The sequence below is a fragment of the Protobothrops mucrosquamatus genome, unplaced genomic scaffold, assembly GCF_001527695.2.
Source record: "Protobothrops mucrosquamatus isolate PMUCROS unplaced genomic scaffold, P.Mucros_1.0 scaffold_115, whole genome shotgun sequence".
In the NCBI taxonomy this organism is placed as follows: domain Eukaryota; kingdom Metazoa; phylum Chordata; class Lepidosauria; order Squamata; family Viperidae; genus Protobothrops; species Protobothrops mucrosquamatus.
In genome coordinates, this window is record NW_015386191.1 from 178,889 (window position 1) to 196,356 (window position 17,468).

A 17,468-nucleotide genomic window follows, 5' to 3' on the forward strand; every position below is an offset into this window, starting at 1 on the left:
GTGGGAGGGAATCTGTGGCAGAAGGCGGTCTCGGAGGTAGCCAGGTCCTATGCCATGGAGCGCTTTAAAGGTGGTAACTAATACCTTAAAGCGCACCCGGAAGGCCACTGGCAACCAGTGCAGCTCGCGCAGCAGCGGCGTTACATGGGAGTGACGAGTCCCTCCCAACACCGCCCGCGCGGCCGCATTCTGGACCAGTTGAAGCCTCCGGGTGCTCCTCAAAGGGAGCCCCATATAGAGGGCATTACAGTAGTCCAGGCGGGAGTTCATTGTAAAGTTGTATAAAGTAACCTCTCATGAAAGCTTTCCTTGTATCCTTTTGTGTCTCAAACCTCTTACATTTGTTAAGATTATTTTGAAAAAAACTTTTTAAAATTTCTTTTTATGGTCTTCCACTATTACTTCTTTCTGTAGCAGCATTTCATTTAACCTCTCTGTTAACCAGGTTTCCCTTTAAAAACCAAACTCACTGGATTATGATCCCAAAAAGCCTTTGTAGTACCTCTACTTTATGAATCTTAGTAATGAATTTTTTTGAAATCCAAATCATGTCTATTCTTGAAAAAGATCTATGTCTTTCAAAAAAATTACAGTGTACTCTCTTGAATTGTCATTTTATGTCTCCATTCATCAACATGCTCTAAACTGCCCATCAAATAAAATATTACCTTATGTAATATTTCTGTCCATTTGTGGGGAGATCACTCCATTCCAATCTCCCATTAAACACGAATTTTCATAAGAAAAGATCATTAGTTTGCCTAAAAGTCTTTTATAGAACATTGTTTTATCCTCCTTTGAAGTATAAATATCAGAATCTTAACCCTGTACTGTACATATCTACCCTGCTCATCAGTCAGTATACATTCTGGTTATAATTGGGGGGCTTGTATAAAAAAATAATTTCATTTCTTTTCTCCTTTTTGTTTTGTTTCTGTTGAGATAAATTCTTCACCCAATTTTTTGTAAATCAAATACTTTATATCTTTTTTCTAATAAGCATTTTTGTAAGCAAATTAAATCTTTTAATTTTTTTAAAATAATGTTTTTCCTCTTTTAAGAGCATCTGCTCCATTTATATTCCATATTATGATTTATAATCCATAAATCAGGACAAAAAATTTAAAAGATTTGTAATTATAGTCACCATCGCAATCTAGTTTATATTATCTTTACTTTTATTTTGTAAATAAGCATTATTTTAGCATTAAGGGGATAGACAATTGGACAGTTTTATTTTATAAAACTGAACCAATTGTCTATACCTTTAATGCTAAACAGTTAATATTCCCACAAAAACAGATAACATTCCCACAGATATACATATTTATCTGTTTAATTCTAATATTTTCAAAAACCGTTTCATCAAAATTGAATATTTCAAAATTACTGACCCCTTCATCCATTTTAAACTTTCTCACATCCAATTATTGTTAGCTTTTTGCTGAAAATTTAAATCCCCTAAAACCTTTTCCCCTTCCTTCTTTAATCCAGAAAGAATGTTGACTCACCAAGTGGATTTATTTTATCCTGCCACTCAGAAAAACTCTCTTAAGTATAAATTAATTACATCCAATAGTGTTTAAGAAAGTCAGGCTTTTGCAAACATTGTGTCCATATAGGCTGCATTCAGGCTATGAGCTTGCATGAAATCCCTTGATCTCCAGCTGCTCAACTCATGAGTTGACTGCAATACCCTCAGTTGCTGCAGTTTCCTCATGAGGAGCAGCTATCCAGAGTACAAGTAGATGATTTCATGATCTCTCCTTGTCTGTGCCAGATAAAATTCATCATCTGGCCACCTATCTCTGCTACAATACTATCCCCATGTCTTTAGGGACATCTATTCCACAGTAGAATCCTACTAGCCCAGCTGATCACTCTTCCAGATTCTCAGTTACAATTCCAGTGTAAACTGAGGGAGACTCGTGCTCCAATTAAAACTCAGCATTGAATTTCTCTCAGAGACCTTGGGTCCCTTAGTATCTCTCAACAGAGCTTGAAAGAATCACATGGGCAAAGGGGGTGAGGGGAAGCTGCAGTGGAAAAAACCATATGCAGTGGGAAAAGGTAGTCCTAAAGGTAGTCCTAAACAGGATTGTCCAACCTTGACAACTTTAAGACTTGTGGACTTCAACTCCCAGAATTCCCCAGCCAGCATGAAGGCCACAAGTCTTAAGTTTGCCAAGGTGGGATACTCCTGACCTAAAGGCAATTAATATATAAAGAAATAAATTCCTTATATGTCCCTAAACAAAGATGCCAGGAAACCAATGGGAAACAGCAAAAGAACTAACAATACCAGAAAGGAAGCCACACAAATCAATTATGGGGAAGACGGCTACCTCACAGCTTCTTTACCTGTCATTTTACCAGCAAGTGTCTGGTTTTCTTCAGCCTCTCATAGTTATCTTTTCCAGCTGGTCAAAGCAAAATAGTGTCTTTGTCTTTTCTATCAGCGTGAAAGCTTTTTAAACAATTTATTTGGGGTTTGGTGCCATTTTCATTTACTGGAATGGAACTGAGCTAGTCAAGGTTCTCTCTATTTCTTTTCTCATCTGTGAGACCTTTAATTTGTCTTGCTCACTCGCTGTCAGTTGCTTTTATTAATCTGGCTGCCAAGTGAAGATCTTTACTTATTAATGCTGCAATATCACTGCTTAATGCATGATTGTATTTCATAGACAAGCAAGCTCTCTTTTACGTCATGGGCCAAACAAGTAGATTGAACCAGGAAGTTGTCCTTGGTTCTCCTTAGGAAGGAATGAGACGATGTCCAGATAGAAGCTGGTCACAATCCTGATAATAAGTCAGAGTCAGAGCAAATATGACTTTCATCTCAGCATGTAAAGGGACAAGCAAGGCAGCTGGGATGCTGCTAATGTCTGCCCTGGGACAGAGTCTGCTTTAAAATAAGTATCTATTAGCTTTATTCTTTCTACTTCATCACACATTGCTTCCCTGCTGAGGAAAAGGAAACCTGGGGAAAAAACCCTTTTTTTATTTGTGCATTTTGGTATTGATAAAAGGAAAGAAATAAAGCCATACTTGAAGTAGCTGAATTCCCAGACAAGCTGTGTGAAGGTTAAGTTCAAGGAAAAATGAACCAGTTTGGCTTGGACAGCAAGGACAGGGCAGGTTCAGGAAGCAGTACTGGGCCTTTTCATCTCTTTTTTTAAAGAGGGAAAAAGGCTGCAGACTATTTTTAGCACTCTAATAGTCTTGCCAGAGGAAGGATCTGGGAATGTCCAGTGTCTGTGCACAAATTCCTAAGAAGGGAACACGGCTGGAATGAAAGGAAGGCCACATACATTTTGTTTTGAGTACTGTCATGATCAACACAATACATTATAAAAAATGAATGTAATGAACTTTAAATATTTTATTTATTATCCCACTTTTATTTTTATAAATAAAGTAGCAAACATACCTAATATTTCTTCTTCCTCCTGTTTTCCTCACAACACCCCTGTGAGGTAGGTTGAGTTGAGAGAGAGAGATAGGCCCAAATTGAATTACTTAAAAGCATTTTAAAAAGTGTAAAGGTAATATTCTGTTATAATATTCTATACAAGAGGGAGAATGACACAATTTATTAATAGTAACACAATACTAAATGATGTCTTCATCCCAGCCAGGCATATTTTTACTTGAATGTAGATTAGTTTTACTAGTCCTAACAAACACTTCCACTAAAACAGGTGTCTTCAAACTTGGCCCTTTTAAGACTTGTGGACTTCAACTCCTAGAATTCCTCAGTCAGGCACGCTGGTTGAGAAATTCTGGAAGGTGAAGTCATAAAAGGGCCAAGTTTGAAGACCCCTGCACTAAAACATTCAAGTAACATATCTTCTAACAAGCTATATAACAGATAAACCAACCAAGAAAACAACTCATTCAGCAAGAGCTATTCATTGGTTGTTACATCTTAGTTCATTCACAGACCCCATTCCCCATTAGCAAACTTTCACTCTGCCAGAAGTCAAGGATTATATTCTCCATCACAAAACCTGGATTTTGCAAGCATTAACTTCATTAACACAACTCTTACCCTTCCCTCTTTTTCCCCACATTGAAATGCCAAAGAATGAAGATGCAAGACTCACCACCCACCCTGGACTTCTATTCTTAATCTTTATTCTTGAAACACCTTTGACTCATTTATCATTTTTCCTTTACAGAAATAGAGACAGTAGGATGCAAAATCATGTCCCTAGATCAGATGCATCTCACGGGAAGAATGTATCTGATATATCTTTCCATTTGTTCAATGACTTATTTTTTATTTGCCTTGTTGCCTATTTTATGTTGCTAGGCACTTCCAAATGGAAAATTCCTGAGGAAGAGGCAGTTGTACAATTACTATTTTGTCTGGATGTAAAAAGGATGGAAGTAGTGGAAAAGATGGACTTTAAAAAAAAAAGGAAGACCACATTATCTCGATCCCCTATAAAATGTTATAAATACAGCAGGATGATTATTTAGTAAATGCCTTTTGAGTTCCCTGAAACATGATTTGCCTGCATCATAAAAGATTGCAAAAATGCTGGTACCCGTATTTTTTTTTTATCTGCACAGGTGTTTTTTTTAATGCCTTCAAGTCAATGCGGACTCCTGGCTATTGTCTGGATGAGTCCTTGAATTTTTCTTGACAAAGCTTTTCAGATGTGGCTTGCCCTTGCCTCCTCCTTCCCTGGGTTGAGAGGGAATGATTGGCCCAAAGTCACCCAGCCTAAGACAGGACTATAATTCAGTCTCCTGATTTCTAGCCTTATAAATTAACCACCACACCTGTTATGTATGTTTATATATATACCCATTTAGCTTTCTTGCTTTGCCCACAGCATACAATCTTCAATAAAATAAAAAATAAAAAACATGAAAATATACATTTAAAAATATAAGGATTTTTTTTTCCAAAATACAAGGTGATTTATGAAAATGGATGCTTCAGATATTGTAATGGAAACACTATAGCTTTCAAAATATTTGAAGCTTTTTGGTTGTCTCTTTTTTACACAGTGCTTTTTTTTTCATTTTGTTTTCAGCCTGCAACTTTTATTTTCACCTTTCAATAGCCTTTGAGCCATTAGGAATACTCTTCTGGCACCATACCAGACACATAGGGATTACAGGCTACATGAGAAAGCAGCAACAGAAATACAGCAGAGATATGTCATGGGTTTCTTTTTAAGTATACAGTGGCTTTCTTTGGAAGCCAGTTTGATGTACAGGTAGTCCTCAACTAATGACCAAAACTGGGACTGGAATCTTGGTTGCTGAGTGAAGCAGTCATTAAGTGTCATGTGACTGCTTTGCTCAACAACTACAATATGGTATGCCTGGCTGCAGTTATTAAATGATCTTGTAAGTCATTAAGTGGATGGAGTCCCAGATAAGAAGTGTGGGGTGGCTCAGGGGGAAAGAAATACTGGGAAGTCCAGGGCAGGCCATGTGCGAGTGTGTCTCTGCTCAGGAGCTGCAAATTCTCCCTGCCAAAACCCAAGCAGAGTTTTCAACTCCTGAGTGGAAAGATACTTGCATGCAGACTGTGCTGGGATTTCCATGACCTGTCTCATTGCCCTGAGGTTCCCTGCAATCTTTACATTACCATGCTAAAAAGCCCGCTTGGATTTCAGCTCCCTTTTGTCTCTGTGAGATGGCTAAAAGAGCTGCCTGCCGAAGGGTTTCAACTTTTGTACCTGCTTGGATTGCCAAATTCTTCAGCAGGCAGCTCTGTCATACAGCTACAGAGACAAGAGTCAGTCCTCTCAGCAGGCAGGCAGCAGCAGCAGCAGCTTGCAACCTTCCCTGCCCTCTTCCCCACTGACTTTTTGGGAAAGCTGGCAGAGCAGATTGCAAATGATGATCACTGGTTGTATGTGTGAACAGGTTACCAAGCAGCCAGACTGCAATTACATGATTATTGGTGGTGGTGATGGTGAGGAATGTGAAACATTTTGCAAAGGTCAGAAGTGCTATACAAAGTGGAAAGCACCTTTTCAAAGCTGTTGTTAATTTGCACCCTTGTTAAACTGTCATAAGTCAAGGAGTATCTTAGTGGTTAAAGCATTGGGCTAGAAATCAGGAGAATATTAGTTCTGATCCTGAAGCACAAACCCAGCTGCCATTTAATCTTGATGGTATCTAAACAGAACTAGGTCCTTCTGGATGAAATGTTATTTACCAATAAGGTTACTTAAGGCCATAACCTTTCATCCCCATTCTAGATGAATGATAGATACTTTCCAGAAGACAGAATGTTATAGGAATCTGCTTGAAAATGCTGAAACTTATTCCCATATTACAGATGCTGCATCCCATTTATACAATTTTTATGACACAAAAAGCTTTGGCAAAACTGCATCTGAGTTAATTTTAACCAACATTATTTCTTTCTCTTTCTCAAGAGAAAATGCAAGATTTCCAAAAAGTATAATAATAATAATAATCAGGGCTTTTTTTCTCGGAGAAAAGGTGGCGGAACTCAAACCTGGCCACGCCCTCATCAAACCCTAGGACCGCCCCTTTAGAGAACAGGAACGCAAGTAAAATTTGGGAGGGGCTATTTCCGGTGTGGGAGGGGCTATTTCCGGTGCGGCCGGCCCGGAAAAAGGTGCCGGAACGCGGTTCCGCCGCGTTCCGGCTGAAAAAAAGCCCTGATAATAATAATAATAATAATAATAATAATAATAATAATAATAATAATAGTAAAGTTGGAAGGGACCTTGGAGGTCATCTAGTCCAACCCTCTGCTCAGGCAGGAAACCCTATACCATTTCGGACAAATGGCTGTCCAGTCTCTTCTTAAAAACTTCCAGTGTTGGAGCATTCACCGCTTCTGGAGGCAGATTGTTCCACTTAGTCCAACTGCTCTCTATCATTTCATATCAATATTAAAATGGTCATGATTAAACATTGGAATTGCTGGCTTGATTTATCTAAGAGGTTTTTCTAAAACCCAAATTTCACATCAGCCATATTTTGTGGCATTAGATTATATTAATGCACAGTGCAGTATCGTTAGTATGAAATACATTCTGTAAAGGGGATCAATATTGCTGATAACATTGCAATTGTGACCATACCAACAGAAGTGAATGATGAGTTTTTGATTGATTATGTCTAACTCTGCCCCCCCACCTGCCCACTTTTTATGGAAACAGGTATTTTTCTGAGGCTTCCAGCAGAGGTACGGCAAACTGAAGATGGCTCTGTGAGAGTGAAGCCAACAACCACAGAAAAGAATACGAAGCCAGTAAGTAGACCAGTTCCTTGGAACTTCTCTGCATATCCAAGGAACCATCTTACCCTAATGGGATTGGCCTGCCCGCCCATGCTGGCGGAATGGGCAATGCTGCCGACCCCATTGGTCAAGGAGTCCAGGAGAACAAACTTTTCTGCATGGCTCTCATTCTCAGGAACATTGTGCTCCTCAAGGTGAGATCCTCTGCCACTCTTCTGGCCTCCTGGACAAGCTTTAAAACCTGGCTCTACTAATTGACCTGGATTTCCTATGGCAGCGTTCCACACTGTGCTGTATATTGCTCTTTCTTTAGCTGTTGTTAATTTTAATGGTAATATTTATTGTTTGAATGTTTTATATTGTGATTTTTTTTTTAGCTTGTTGTAAGCCAACTAGAGTCTCTTGATGGCAAGATGGGTGGCCCATAAATTTAATAAATAATAAAAACAAGAGGACGGGAGATCAGCTGCATGTGTTCTAGGTGGCTGCTCTTTGTGAGGAGGCAGCAAAACAGTGTTTTCCCATGAGTTTGAATGCTGGCAGATGATGGGATTAGTCTTCTGGAGATACGTTCCCTGTCTCTTTTTAATCTGCATGTTGGAGGAAGATTTACCATCTCACTCTTAGGTGCTGCTTTTGATCTTCCATACTCAGTGTTCTATGTGGCTGCATACATATAGGCTTAAACACATATATTGGATCCTATCTCACGTAACTTAGCCTAGAATCTCCATTTTGTTGGAGTAGTTCACCCCACATAGAGGACATATATTCTTCCAGAGAAAGAATAACACTAGCACTAGCACTTAGACTTATATACCGCTTCACAGTGCTTTACAGCAGGAGAATTGAGGGTTGGGTATTGTCTACATTGAATTGAATAAATAAATAAATAAATAAATAAATAAATAGGTATGATACAAATACTTGGCTCTTTCTTATGTCTTCCAAGAGATAGGATATTTGTATTGTCATCAACACTGCTTAAAGATGGAGTTCAATAATGCTACATATGTTTAACTTTTAACTATGCTTCCTGAATTTCATTTCCCATTGCCATGTGTATGTGTGTGCGGAGGTCTTGACCTGGTATAATATTTCAAAAATCTAAAGTTTATGCTAAATATTTTTGTAGCTTTTATTGTGTTATAAGACATAAGGTAATGAGAAGGCACATAGCATATTACCCCTCTGCTGCTCTGTGAGCAAATACTGAGCAAATCTATGTGCAAGTTGGATCACGATATCTAATCAAAGCTTTACTCAATCTGCAAATATGGGAGTTGGGCAAAGATTTTTGAAATTGCAGAAAAATTCAGATTGCTATTAAACAATTGCACAACGCTGCATCTGAATTGCTGAGGTTTTTCTTTTCCAATCTTCATCTGTAACACTGTGAGTGCCCGAAACGTCAGCATCTGCAAAGTTATTTGCAAATACAGATCTCTGAAAATATATAAATTCTTGCTTTTCTCATTATTTGAGTCCCTTATGCCTTTTTCCCTTTGCTTTTGTTCAAGTGCATGGTGGAGAGAGTTTGAGAGAGTCCACTGTTAAATTGGTGAGGGGCATGTGGGTGTCAGAATGACCTATGTTTTGTTTTAAAACATTACATTGCAACCATCGAAATTCTGGGACAATGTGAAGAGAAATGCCGCGGAAGAATCTGCTCATGGCAGCCTGATCCTATTTGCAAGGATGAAGAAAGGAATGCAGGCACCAAGAGGGTGGTAGCTAAATCCCATGTAAGAGATGTCTGGTAGGGAAAATAGTTCAGAAAAAGCTGAGTGGGGGCAGGCTGCCTGCATTGTTACCTAATCACACTTCTTTGCCTTGTTTCTTGAAGAATACCGAGAAAGAAAAAGTGAGAGAAACATGATGTCTATGTTTTTATGGGCTATCAAATAACGACTTCTGTCTCTCACCCTGGAGAGCCCTTTGTTAATGAAGTGGCAGCACATCCTTGCTTGTGCTGATGGTTTTTATCCTGGAGTTTAAAGATTTGCCAGCTGCTAGAAAGCTTTACAGCAGGGGTCTTCAAACTTGCCCCTTTTATGACTTGTGGACTTTAACTCCCAGAATTCCTCAGCCAGCGTGTCTGGCTGAGGAATTCTGGAAGTTGAAGTCTACAAGTCACAAAAGGGCCAAGTTTGAAGACCCCCGCTGTAAAGCCACGTTTGAAGACCCGTTTTACAGTATTGGGAAGAACTGTAAATGTTGCCATTGTAATTTCCAGCCACCGTTAACAACTCACTGAATGGAATTCTAGGAGTTACAACCTAACTTGACTGGAGGATACCTAGCAGGGGAAGAGTGATGTAATAAACAGTCAAGAAAAGACTTCATAACCTCATTGGTTATCCCACATGGAGGTTGTATGCAGCCAGGAGCACCTTGAGCAGAGGTCAACGCAAATGAGAGAAATGTACCACATTATAGCACTTGTGGACAAGTGCACATTAAGTAATGGCCAAGCAGACAATTCATTCTAAATTTAATGGGAAGAGAAAAGAGATTTTTACAGTCTTCTTATAATGGGATAATTCTGTTCCCTTCCTTCTTTTTAATTAAACATAAATGAGGTTAGACATGCATTCCAATTTTCTTGACTCTTTCAACAGGTCAGTGAAAAGGTTACACTTAAAAAATTAATATTTTTTTAATGAAAATGAAGCTTAGCCAATAAAATACAAATAAAACTGGGGGAATTATCTACTAATTCTTCTTTCTTGAAGTAATATATTGAGACAGTTTCTAATGTTTTTTTTTAAAAAGTCACAAAGCCACAACATTGGAGAATTCTGTAACTATTGACAAATGCTACATTTAAAGATAGCATTAAGAAAAAAAGCACAAATACAGTATGTAATGAATGTTAAATAGAGCGGATGTGTGATATCTACTACTAGACATGTCTTCAGCAATAGACCAACAATTCAGCATATAGTACAGTCTGTTTAAGGCCAAGACCCAGGTCAGACTCTTGAAAAAGCTTGACAGCAGCCTTCCTCCCAAATATAGGTAGATAAGGAGAAGGAGATGGTTATATTAAGGAAAAAAATTACATTAGATTTAATTTAAAGGAAATTAGATCAATTACTGTTAATATAGTTATCTCTGATGCATTTAATACGCTTCCCATTCTGTTGCACTGAAAATGGCCATCTGCCAGCATTTATGGAGATGCTTTGAGAATCTGGGCTTATGAGGCTTATAGGCACCTCAACGGGCCCTCTGTATTCTTCTTCTGTGCTTGCATTGTGACACCTATGTATTTTAAGTAGCATTCACAACCACAGTAATGACGCTTTCTGCTGCAAGGAAAATGATATGTGTGGAGGTGCAAAAGATTATGACTGGTGTGCATGAGAATGAAAGAATCAACCGATAAGCAACTTTGACAAAAGAGACGTGACTACAGATTATGTAAAATGCCATTATAAGACATTGTCTAGAAAGGACACTTTCAAACAAACGGTCTTCAAGATTACATTACGATTTATCCATCTAGCTCCCAAATTTGGATTAAACAAAATACCAAATACTTGTTTATTTAGCAGTTGCATCTTTCTTCAATGAGATTAATGTTATTCTTTTACCTCAGATTGTTTGACCAATGAACCGTTGAGAACTCTCTTGTTACTTTCTACTACAGACTTTGCTTACTGACTGCCCCATTTAGTGACCATTTGAAGTTACAATGTTGAAGGAAAAAAACCAGCTTCATGATCAATCCTTGCATTTATGACTGTTGCAGCACCTTGTGGTCACAAAATTGCCGTTCAGGCACTTTGCAACGGGCAATATGTGGCAGTTTTCCGCAGTCACGTGATCATGCTTCACAAACAGTTTCACAAACAGCTTTCAACAAGCAGAAATAATGGAGAGCTTTATCCAGCCAATTTACACATGGGAGTTAAGCGGCTTAAGGCTACAGAGCAGAAAAGCCCCAATTAGCTCATTTCTTTTCCCCTTTCCCCCGAATTTCCCCTTTATAATAAAGGAGTTATCCCTCTCCCACCCCATCCTGTCATATAGCCTTGGATTGTGTACAGCGAAAGTATTAAACAGCTTAAAACTCCATGATGTCCTTATACACATCTCTCAGCCTTGGATACTGTCACTGCAGCTGACATAAAAGAAGCGTTAAGCAGAAACACCTCTTTTCATTATTCTTGGCTTAGCATGTGCACCCTCTCCCTTTGTCTTCAGCTATATTTGCAGAGTGCCATCAGATGCCCAGATTTGATATCTTCCACAATATCAATTCATATTTTTTTTCAGCAGCATCCCATTGTGTTGAATAATATTACTACTTTAAGCAGCAGGTGTTAGTATATCATGAAAAGAGGGAACCACAACAAATAATTATTTATTATTGCTGTATTTTTACGGCAAAATATGAAGACAAGTGCATTCTGGTTCATTTGCCCAAATAACATGGCCAGCCTAAATCAATATGAACCTTAATTTGGGTGGCAGGATGAAAGAACACAGTGTCCTACAAGGGCTCTGATCTTTTAATCCCACGTCCCATCTTTAAAGGGCGGATATCCCGGTGATGTTCACCTATTTGCCTCTTTCCACCTCTGCCTTCTTTCCAATCTAGTGTTCGGTTTCGACTCTTTCCCTGAAGCTCTGGATCTTAAGTTAGTGTGATTAAAATAAATATGCAGACCCATTGTAATTGGTGGCACTATATCCCATGATCATCATTTTGCTGTTCTTTGCAAATAAACCCTTGCTTTAGTCTTCCCCCTTCCCCAGAAGGAACTTATCTTATAAGCTTTTATAGCTTATTTCATAATTTCTCTGGGGTTTCCGTGCCTTTAAACAGATGGTTTGCCAAGGAAACACAACCACTTCTTTTCCCACCTCTCTGGGGCTTCCTCCTTTGTGTAGCTGATCATATTTAACTACAACTTACCAGTTTGCGCTGACACCACTGGCAAATTCCACACAGGACAATGGTGACACTAAGGCTAATGGTGATGATGACTGAAACCAGGAGGACATCACGGGAGGGTGTCCCTGAGAAGAGAAAGCCCAAAGTTAGCCACGTTAACCTGAATAATAATTTCTCATCACATCGCCTCAATTGTCCTTCACAGTTTTTACTTGCTTTTGTCCACATCTCACAGAAATCCTTACAAAATGGAAGGTCTGGAAGCCATCAGTTTCTTCTCTACGCATGTGTCAAGTGCCTTAGCTCCATACTTTTCAAGGTCTTGTTCTATTTTGTTTGGATTTCTACTGGGCTTAGTACTTAATAATAATAATAATAATAATGATAACGATAATGATAATGATAAAGTTGGAAGGGACCTTGGAGGTCATCTAGTCCAACCCTGTGCTTAGGCAGGGAACCCTATACCATTTTGGACAAATGGCTGTCCAGTTTCTTCTTAAAAACTTCCAGTATTGGAGCATTCACCGCTTCTGGGGGCAGGTTGTTCCACTGGTTAATTGTTCTAACTGCCAGGAAGTTTCTCCTTAGTTCTAGGTTGCTTCTCTCTTTGGTTAGTTTCCATCCGTTGCTTCTCGTCCTGCCTTCAGGCGCTTTGGAGAATAGCTTGACTCCCTCTTCTTTGTGGCAGCCCCTGAGATATTGGAACACTGCTATCATGTCCCCCCTTGTCCTTCTCTTCGTTAAACTAGACCAGGGGTAGGCAACCTTGGCTCTTTTATGACTCGTGGACTTCAACTCCCAGAATTCCTGAGCCAGCTATGCTGAGGGGAAAGGGAGAGGTTTCCAAGCTGAGCCATGCTGGCTCAGGAATTCTGGGAGTTGAAGTCCACGAGTCATCAAAGAGCCAAGGTTGCCTACCCCTGAACTAGACATACCCAATTCCAGCAACCGTTCCTTATATGTTTTAGCCTCCAGTCCCCTAATCATCTTTGTTGCTTAGTACTGTTTTCTGTTAAACTAAACGGACATCTGGTTCAATCAATTTTTTTTAATATTTTGCTCTCATTCCACCTTGGTGAAGGGAGTGTAAGAAGAAGAAACAATTATGAATTCTTGGCAGTTCCTTTGCCAAGCAAGGTCTCAGATTGGGGAGATCAAACCAGGGATTGAAACTCTGCTGCTTTGGCTGGTAATGGAAAAATTCCGCACATTCCCTAACATGGACAGGGCAAGCCTTATTGCAATGCAGCACCCAGAATCAACCATAGATTATCATTAGTATGCTTTATGATTTCATGGCACTCCAGCTGCACGGCTTTCTATAGAACAATTATCGTAGCAAAAGAACATTGCATTTTTTTTTTTAAAAAAAGAGAGTACAGATCCAGGAATTTTTAAGAACTGCTCCTCTCTCACAAATTGAAAATAAAGTAAAATAAAAGTAAAGTTGGGGGGGGAGGAGGGAAGATGATATTTGGCTGGGAGGAAATCTGTATTTAACTGCTATTTGTCTGGATTATCCAGTCTCTCTTACATCCCTCAAGATAGTTGGGAAGGAGATGGGGTTTAAAGCCACAATTTTACTCCCTGGATTCATGCTACTTTGGCTGTTCCAATTATTTTATAAACATTGGAGCAAAGGATCCTGAACAAGGGCTGTTGTTTTTCTTCTGGATAATAGTAACAAGATAAATCTGTTCCTCACTGATGATAAAGTGGGTAGTAGAGAAAAATATCCCTGAGTTACAGGCCAGAGAAAGTAGCCTGCTAGGCTGTGGGCTGTCCATGTGTGATCTAAAATTTAAATAGCACAGGTTCTAATTAGAGCTCAAGAGAATGAATTCATATTCTAAAATAGTGGCCTTGACCTAGAAAAGTATGACAATATTGAAACTAGAGCTACTTTAATTGCAATTCACATGGAAGGGTCCCAGTTGTTTAGAGCTAGCTAAGGTAAGTAGATGATTTGGCTACCTCCACAAGATATATAAGGGTCAGAAGTTTTCGATAGCTTAGCACAACTTTAATTCCACACACAGGCCTCCACTTAAACATGCATTCCATCAAATGTACATAGTTATGCAAGGTATTATGACTCAGCCCACATTTAGCAGAGGAAGATAAATAGAAGGCAACAGATAAGTAGTCAGACAAAGCATGTACTGTGTAACATTTTCTTTAACAGACTATAATTCAACATTTATTTCATTATTATTTTTCAGGTATAAACAACTAGAGAAAATTTAGAGCAACCAAACAATAAATCAACAGAAGAAGCTAACATTCAATAAATTCAAGGTAATACTTATTGCGAAGATGTAGCACTGTGTCTTAAATGAACAGTAACCTCTTGTGTAAGAGGGTGAAGTGCTAACATGAAAAACCCTATATATTTCTTTCATTACAACACAGGAGATGGAAATAAAAGCAGAAGGCTAATCCAACCATAGGTAATAATAAATGTGGCTATATAGACCAATGGGCTAGCTATATCATTAAGCAAAAATAGCATTCACTCCTCTTATTTGCTCTAGGGTCTTGCACTAATAAACAGAATATTTAATTATCTGGCTTGATGATAGAAGATTGCCCGTGAAAATACATCGCAGCTACTGGAGAAAGAAGAGGCGTGACTGTTACAAATGAGCCGTACAAGCCGATCAGGACTGCCATCCTCCCTCTCTCTTTCTCTGGATTCCTGGTGCCTGTCCTAGGTGAAATGGTTCTGCCCAGACCGATAGTTACATGGCCATTACCTGCTCTTGAAGGAGAATTGCCAATCCTGAATCTGGATGGAGCTGCAGATCTTTTGTTAAGACCAAACATAAATAAATGGTTCCCATTTTCCATCTTAACCAGGGTTAGAGGGTGTTGTATTCTAGGGTACTAATGTGATCAATAGAGCTGGAGTACTTTTTTTTTTTTTAAACTGAAATAGCAAAGGAGTTTTATTTTAATAATGGCAACAAAATAAGGAGTAAATAGGTTAACTGCACTAGGTTCATACCAAAGCTAGCAGTCAATCATCTGCAAACAAACTGAATGAAGAGATAGAAGAACACATGAATGAAAGCAGACAGTGGTGGGATTCAAATATGGGAACAACCCAGTTCTCTGTGTGGATGCTGCTTCCGGAAGTCTGTTCTGGGCCTGGGCAACAAAAAAAATAGCTACCGGTTCCGCTGAATCCCACCACTGAAAGCAAAACTATGTAATTAGCAAAAATAGCTCCCCAAACAAACAGCCAAGACTGACCAGAGACAAACAAGTACAGATCCTTCCCCCTTCCCTTGGCTCTCATTAGAAAAATACATGGCTTTTATTATATTTAGAAACACCCCCTAGCCTGCAGGCCCCTAGATCCATTAAAACCACCATCAAATTTAAAGCACATTCTGATACAGCAACTCTTCCCAATATAAATAAACTAAATGAAGCCACAGGACGTTTTGCAATAACAGCACATGCTTTTTTCAAGTTTTCTTTTGTAAATTATACTGGTTGTACTCTAATAAAGGAAGAGGTCTCCTTACTAACTTAACAGAGATGCAGACGATAGGGGCTATATTGATTCATTATCTCCATGTTGTTCTCCCTGTCACTTCTTAATGGTTTCATCTCACCCATTTCTGAGATTTCAAACATGGCATTCTTGGGGGAGGGTTGTATCATTTTATTCTCTACTCTGTCATGACAAGTCTGGAAAACTGCATCTTTTTTTATAATCTGCAAGCTTGGATCAGTTTGAACCTATAATCAGATTGTTAAATGCATTACTAACTGATGCTAATCCTGCTGTGGAAAATAATCTAATATTTATTAAATTTATGTACACTTCAAACCAGTGGACTCTAAGCAGATGATCCTATGGAACTTTTGCCATATTACTAAAGTGACATGGAACAGAAAGACAACGTAGTCATTGCTTTCAGCAACTTTTCTGCCCTTGTGATGATAAAGGAATTGTGTCTCTGAAACTGTGGGGGCTTTGGGTACAGTCCTTGATTCCTACGCAATAATTTAAATATTATGAAAAACACTGCCAGGAAAATAAAGAATAGAACTGTATAGAAGGGCATCAGAAACAGACAGACATGGCAATCCCTTTATATAAACTGGAATGGAAGGATTATGATAGTTTGAGGATTTTTTTTTCCAAACAGATGAAAGAAACGCGGAGTTCTGAAAAACAATGAACATCATAAGCAGAACAAACTGAGTGTTCCAACATATTTTGCTGATATGAATATGAAGAGGCCCAATTAACTGCAGTAGAAGCAAATGCACATCTACCGGTAGTAACAAAACGTATTTCCAAATCATGTCATTAACCTGTGGAGGAACTCAAGGCAAATCAGAAAATCCTGGAGACAGGCGCTTATTAAAATTCAGGTTAGTTTGCTCATGTATAAAAACAATACAAGAAAGAAATGCAAGAAGTCCTTTCTCATTTATCTGACTCCTCTTTAACTCTGTTCACCTTTTTTTTTACCACTGATTAGAATTCCAGTGGGTACATTTCACCAGTATAAATGATTGGTATTAGGCTTAGAGATATTACACAAATTTGATTGCCTGTAAGTAAGGCTTGAGGACAACAACCCTCTCTCCCTGCTAGTCCACAACATACTGCCTCCCCAGTAACTATCATGGCTAGTAGCTGTATCCTCCATAAAGAATTTGTCCATCCTCCCTTAGAGTAATCTAAGTTTACGACAATCATGAGAAATTTAATTCAATGGTTTAACCCTAGGCTGTGTGAAGATGCATCTGTCCTACCAAATACAACTTCTGTAGATGATCCCACTTTTAAAACAGGGAGGTCAATTTCTTCTTCAGTTTCTGTCAGTCCTTTGAGATACTGTAGGCTAGGTCAGGAAACAGACATTACAAGGATTACAAGAATGCTACTTTATTGTTGTAGGACAGGCTTGTACAACATGCAGCCTGCCAACCAGCCTTGCAGCCAGGTGCTTCTTGAAAATTCAATAAATCCATTGCTCCCACCGCCAGGAAGGATCTGCCATCACTGCCCGGAAAGACAACAATGCCTCCAGGACATGATCAGCTTCCTCACTGTCACAAGGCTGCTAGCCACCAAACAATTCAGTAAAAAATAACTATTCCTTTATGGCTTGCAATTATTTTTAATTTATCAATGTGGCTCTTTCCACCCTGAGTTGTAGAGGTCTGCTGTAGGAGGATATAACCACAGTCTTCCTTCTGCTTTTTCTTATGCCAATCAGAATCAAAGCCTTAACTTATGTTAAGTTTCTTTCTCACACCTTCCTCTTTCCCAGGTCTGAGTTGTCT

General features: G+C 38.9%; 1 protein-coding gene across 1 annotated transcript in view; it reads right to left on the reverse strand.

Annotated features, from left to right (window-relative positions):
• Window positions 1-16,843, reverse strand: part of SYT7 (synaptotagmin 7) — a 113,073-nt gene extending 96,230 nt beyond the window's left edge. The window contains exons 1-2 of the mRNA XM_015816466.1: window positions 16,786-16,843; window positions 12,174-12,277 (exon numbers count right to left, since the gene is read on the reverse strand). Coding sequence (XP_015671952.1) covers window positions 12,174-12,277; window positions 16,786-16,843 — 162 coding nt within the window. The remainder of the gene's footprint in view (window positions 1-12,173; window positions 12,278-16,785) is intronic.
• Between the last annotated feature and the right edge of the window lie 625 nt (window positions 16,844-17,468).